Source organism: Eupeodes corollae, chromosome 1 (genome assembly GCF_945859685.1).
Source record: "Eupeodes corollae chromosome 1, idEupCoro1.1, whole genome shotgun sequence".
Classification (NCBI taxonomy): domain Eukaryota; kingdom Metazoa; phylum Arthropoda; class Insecta; order Diptera; family Syrphidae; genus Eupeodes; species Eupeodes corollae.
The window spans coordinates 86182128-86188174 of NC_079147.1; the positions used below are offsets into that span (position 1 = coordinate 86182128).

The following is a 6047-nucleotide window of genomic DNA, read 5'->3' on the forward strand; positions in this document are numbered from 1 at the left end:
GAAAAACGTGCACAAATTCTGCACGGAATCAACAGCCAAATTACCAATTATTCAATAATAATTGATTTTTGCAAGAATTGAAGAACACCGATTCTTCATATAAAGGGTGATTTTTTTGAGGTTAGGATTTTCATGCATTAGTATTTGACAGATCACGCAAGATTTCAGACATGGTGTCAAAGAAAAAGATGCTCAGTATGCTTTGACATTTCATCATGAATAGACTTACTAACGAGCAACGCTTGCAAATCATTGAATTTTATTACCAAAATCAGTGTTCGGTTCGAAATGTGTTTATCGACAAATTTTGTTCAGCGATGAGGCTCATTTCTGGTTGAATGGCTACGTAAATAAGCAAAATTGCCGCATTTGGAGTGAAGAGCAACCAGAAGCCGTTCAAGAACTGCCCATGCATACCGAAAAATGCACTGTTAGGTGTGGTTTGTACGCTGGTGGAATCATTGGACCGTATTTTGTCAAAGATGCTGTTGGACGCAACGTTACGGTGAATGGCGATCGCTATCGTTCAATGCTAACAAACTTTTTGTTGCCAAAAATGGAAGAAATGAACTTGGTTGACATGTGGTTTTAACAAGATGGCGCTACATGCCACACAGCTCGCGATTCTATGGCCATTTTGAGGGAAAACTTCGGAGAACAATTCATCTCAAGGAATGGACCGGTAAGTTGGCCACCAAGATCATGCGATTTGACGCCTTTAGACTATTTTTTGTGGGGCTTCGTCAAGTCTAAAGTCTACACAAATAAGCCAGCAACTATTCCAGCTTTGGAAGACAACATTTCCGAAGAAATTCGGGCTATTCCGGCCGAAATACTCGAAAAAGTTACCCAAAATTGGACTTTCCGAATGGACCACCTAAGACGAAGCCGCGGTCAACATTTAAAAGAAATTATTTCAAATAAAGAATCGATGAGATTTTGCAAATTTTATGCGTTTTTTTTTTAAAAGTTCTCAAGCTCTTAAAAAATCACCGTTTATAAAGTAATTAATTTATGTGTCAAAGGAAAAGATCTTTACTGGTGTTTAATAGTTGGAATTTGAAAAAAAAATGTGAAGTCTCAGGGGCTTCCGCCCAGTTGTCCTCCCCTAACTTCGGCCCTGGGTCTAGTCAACAGTTGGGCATTCCAATTAATAGGTGCGTTTATGCGATTTGCTTTGCTTATTTTCACAAACCTGTCACTTTTTAGACATATTAAGATGCTCATTTTTTAATATAAGGCAATTAGCTATTTACTTGTTAAAAAGGGTTTTAAATTTTGGACTTGCTTAATATTTAGCAAATTGCTTATTAGTAAATTGTTAAACCTTTAACGATAGGTTAATTTAAATTTCGCGCCAACCAACTTAATAAAACAAAAAGACTTAAAATTTTAATAGAAGATAACAAGTGCAGTTACATTATTATTATTTGTTTTCACTTTTTGTAAAATTACAATAGGTATATTATTTTTATATTTTTATTTTTTATAATATAATATTCTTACCAACTAAAATTATAAGTTTAAGACTAGCTTGTTTGTTCATTTTGTATGTATATATATAATTCACATTTTTATTTTTACTTTTTTTGTTTATAAAATTCACTATTTATTATATATTTTTGATCGATATCTATATTTTATTAATTTTAGTTTCTAATGTTTATGAAACTTTACAAATTATACATAATTTATTGATTTTTATTGCTTATTTCTAAGGAGAGAAAGAAAAAACAAAACGAAAATGGCTGAACTAAATTTAAGAATTTCGAATAATTTACGATACGAATTGGTTTTAAGAAATCGATAAAAATACATCTTTCAAAATCTACATACTTTACTCATAAAGTCAAATCTACACATTTCTACGCATCTCTATTAACATAGTCAAATTCATATAACTTTTCGTAAGCATAACTATTTATAGGGTATAGACAATCTTATGGTTATTTTAATATTGTTTACCTTTTTAAATGAAATAACATTTAAATATTTAAATTCACTAATTAAAAACTATTATTTATTATTATTAGAAGGTAAGCCCTGAGTTATTGATTTATGTTCATACATATTTTTATTTACACAATTTTTATTTGCTTTGAATTTTTCTGCAAAGTTAACAGAGTCTCGTTAAAAGAACATTTAAATTCCATTAAAATTGCTTCTCAATTGACGTATTTGTACAGCAGTTTGTTCTTGAACCATCACTCCGAAACTATTGCATTCTTTGAAGGGTTGTGTCTTTGCTACACGCATAGCACTTTTCTCTTCCGAGACACAATCCTAATTAGATTCTCTACTATTTTCGCTACTTCCTGGTAGAGGACACTCCAACGTATTGGTGTGTGTATTCGCTGCCTGGGGTATGCAACCTACATTTGGCGACAAACTTCTGTTGTTGTTGCTTCCGCTGTTAGTGTTCGCGTTGTTATTGTTGCTGTTATTGCTTTGACCGGAAGTTGATTGCTGTTGTTGCTGATTGAGAACATCGGCTGGGATTAAGCCTTCTTTCACTCGTTTCTTTTGTTTCATTCGTCGATTTTGAAACCATATTTTCACCTGAAATTAAATATAGGATTTGACCATAAGTTACCGTTATATCATGTAAGGTATAACGATGAAGGCTTACCTGAGTTTCATTTAGTTGCAAGGTATTGGCGATTTCAATGCGACGCGCTCGAGTCAGGTAACGATTGAAATGGAATTCCTTTTCTAATTCCGTCAATTGTTTATTGGTGAAGTTCGTCCTGCCTGAATTGTTGCTGTTATTATTCAAAGAACCATTGCCCATTAACAGCAGGGGATTGTTTGTCACACCAGGACCCATTCCAGAACGGCATATTTCTAACTGTTGAGTATTCATTTGGTACTCGTGTATGGTGGCAGGTAGTTTTGGTACTGAAATAAAAAAAAAAAACATATTTGTTGTGATTTTTGTGGTAAATATCAATTCAAGAAAATAATTAAGTAGGCGGGAAGGTTTGTGGGTTTTCCTTTGAAATTTTGAAAATTTAAATTCCTTTTCTTCAAATAAAAAGGACATGTTTTGGGTACCTATATGGGATTACTTCACGTGACCTAAGAAAATGTATACTGATGATACTGAATTGTTTGTATATTTTGGAATGATAATGTTTTTGTGGGCAGGGATAAGTCAGGGATTATAATCATCGTGTTTGACCACAAAGCATTTGTCAAGGGAAGGATTAATTCCCAATGGCAGAGTGTGTTGAACTGTTGGACAGGTTGGGTATTAAATTAATTGGCTTTGATGGTTTATCCAATGTTTATCTGATCTTATGAAAGGTTTTGAAATAAATACCGTTTTTTAAAACGTGAAGTAAGTTTATGAATTTAAAATGTGTTTACCCACTTTTTGATATTTTTTAAAAATTAAAAAAAACACGCAAGATCTGTAAAAGCATCAGAGGCACTTTATTTTCCAATGGAACTTCGCTAAATAAACAGTTTAAGTGGAATTTTTAAAAATTAGTAAACCGGTGTGGAGAGCTGGTGAAAATTTGTTTTATAGCTAAGTTAACAGCTTAATTAGCCTTTAAGTTTCTTATTAAGAAAATCCACTTAGTTCTTAAAAACAAATTTGTAATATATTCTTTTGATTGTGAGATGGAAATCTTTCCTCCTGATGTACTTAATTTTCACTCCTCCGAAAACTTTATCCGTTGGCATATAGCTGCTAAATAGTATTGAAAAATAGTGACTGATTCTAAAAAAATATTACACAATGTGGATAGCAGTATCATTTTCTTTTTTAAGAACCACTCAGAAAACAGGCGTAGATTCTATGTAATCGGGAAATTATGTACCTAAATGCATCTTTTTCTGTAAAATTAAAAAAAAAAAAACGTATTTCTTGCTTGAATTTTTAAGTTGTGTTCATTTTTAATCAAAATATTTGCAAAAGGCTTACGCTAAACAGTATTTTCTTTTTAAATTATCTTCTAGAACCTGCTCCAATCTACGAGTCTAAGCATTCACATTCTATTTTATTTTTCTTTAAAAAAGATAACATTTTTTGGCAAAATATCGTATTAATTTTTTTGTAAAAATTCGATTGACAACTTTTTTTACAAAAGCAACCAGCAACTAAAAACGAATAGAAAAAAAGAGGCTGGGATTTGTCTTGCTTAAAATTTTGTAGATTGTTAGTTGAATAACTTAAAAATTTAAAAATGACCAACAATGTTTTGCATATAATAAAATTGCATATAATAAAATAGTTTTTTTCAAAGTCTATTTTTATGAACGAGATTTTTAGTCGAAAACCAATTTTAGTAACATTTCTTAAAAGGTTTTATCTATAATATAAAAATAAGCCGGGTTTTCCTTCCTGACGCTATAACTCCAGAACGCACGAACCGATTTCCATGGTTTTGCATTCGATGGAAAGGTCTGGCGCCCCGTGAGGCTTATAGCAGACAAAATACAAGAAAAATTTCAACAGAAAAACGGTATACTCCGTTTAGCTTCGCATAGAAAGCTATTGAAAAAGTTCCGATTTGTGGAATTCAATTTTTTGACGTTTAAAGTGGCCTATATTCTAAACCACAACTTACTTTTGGGAACCTTTGCAATCCGAAGTGGATGGAAATTGGACGTGAAAACCGCTATATCGCCATGACATAATCGCCAGAGTTTTTCAGCAAAAACTCAAGGTTTTGATGGATGTGCTTACTAAGTATCGAGAGTTTGGTGACACACTTTGTTATATGTACTCGGTGGAATGGCAAAAGCGTGGACTACTGCATGCTCATATCCTTATTTGGTTGCTGAACACATTATATTCAAATGATGACATCATATCAGCTGAAATTCCTGATCCAGTCAGTGATCTCCCTCTACACGACATTGTGACGACACAAATGGTTCATGGACCCTACGGTGCATTAAATCAATTATCGCCTTGCATGGCTGATGGAAAGTGAACAAAACGATTTCCGCAACCGTTTGTTGCTGAAACAGTCACAGGGAACGATGGATATCCAGTTTATCGTCGGCGTTCAAAAGAAGATAATGGTCGGACTATCAAAGTTAAAGTTCAAAATCAAGAGATTCAGATCGGAAATGAATTCATTGTACCATATTGCCAGTTGCTATTACGAATTTTCGGCCAAATCAGTCAAATATTTGTGCGAGTACGTCACAAAAGACAGCTACATGACAGGGCTAACATTATTTGCGCTTTTGAAAACTGTGAATGGCCACCAATGCCAAACATATCGAGAAGCTTGTCAACTATTGGGTTTGCTGGAGAACGATTCTCATTGGGATTTAACACTTGCAGATTCAGATGTTTCATTAAATGCGTACCAAATACGAACGTTGTTCTCATTTATCAACACCAAATGTTTCCCTTTACAAACAATTCAGTTATGGAACAAATACAAAGACGACATTTGTGAAGATATCTTGCATCTTTTGCGCATTCGAACCCATAATCCCTAAATGCAAATAACTGATGAAATCTACGATGAAGGAATGTTTCTGATTGAGGATCAATCCCTATTGACAAACAAGCTACTGATTGAAGTAGGAATGATTGTGCCAAATTGATCGATGCACGATGCATTGAACCAAGAATTAACTCGAGAGCTGCAATACAATGTTGATACATTGCAGGAATTCGTTCGAAATAATTTGATATTGCTGAATGAACTGCAAAAACAAGTGTACGAAACATTATAGCAAGCGGTTGTTAATAATACTTCTAGTCTATTCTTTCTGGACGCTCCTGAAGGAACAGTGAAAACATTTGTCATTTTATTAATTTGGCCACTATACGATCAAGATATGTGACATAGCTTTGGCGTTAGCATCATTTGCACTGCGACTCTGCAACGGTACTCGACTCGCTGTAAAAAGATTTGCGCCGAATTTGATTGAAGCAACCATTATTAACGGAAAGTACGCAGGTGAAAATGTATGTATTCCTCAAATACCAATGATTCCGACTGATCGCAAGGCCAATTGCTTAGTGTTTGCAGGATAATTTTAGAAAATCATTGTTTTTCACATTAGCAGCTATA

General features: G+C 33.6%; 1 protein-coding gene across 1 annotated transcript in view; it reads right to left on the reverse strand.

Annotated features, from left to right (window-relative positions):
* Positions 1-2234: 2234 nt before the first annotated feature.
* The window catches only part of LOC129940391 (homeotic protein labial), a 126970-nt gene continuing 123157 nt past the window's right edge, over positions 2235-6047 (reverse strand). Inside the window, exons 2-3 of the mRNA XM_056048706.1 lie at positions 2630-2898; positions 2235-2559 (exon numbers count right to left, since the gene is read on the reverse strand). Coding sequence (XP_055904681.1) covers positions 2284-2559; positions 2630-2898 — 545 coding nt within the window. The 3' untranslated portion in view covers positions 2235-2283. The remainder of the gene's footprint in view (positions 2560-2629; positions 2899-6047) is intronic.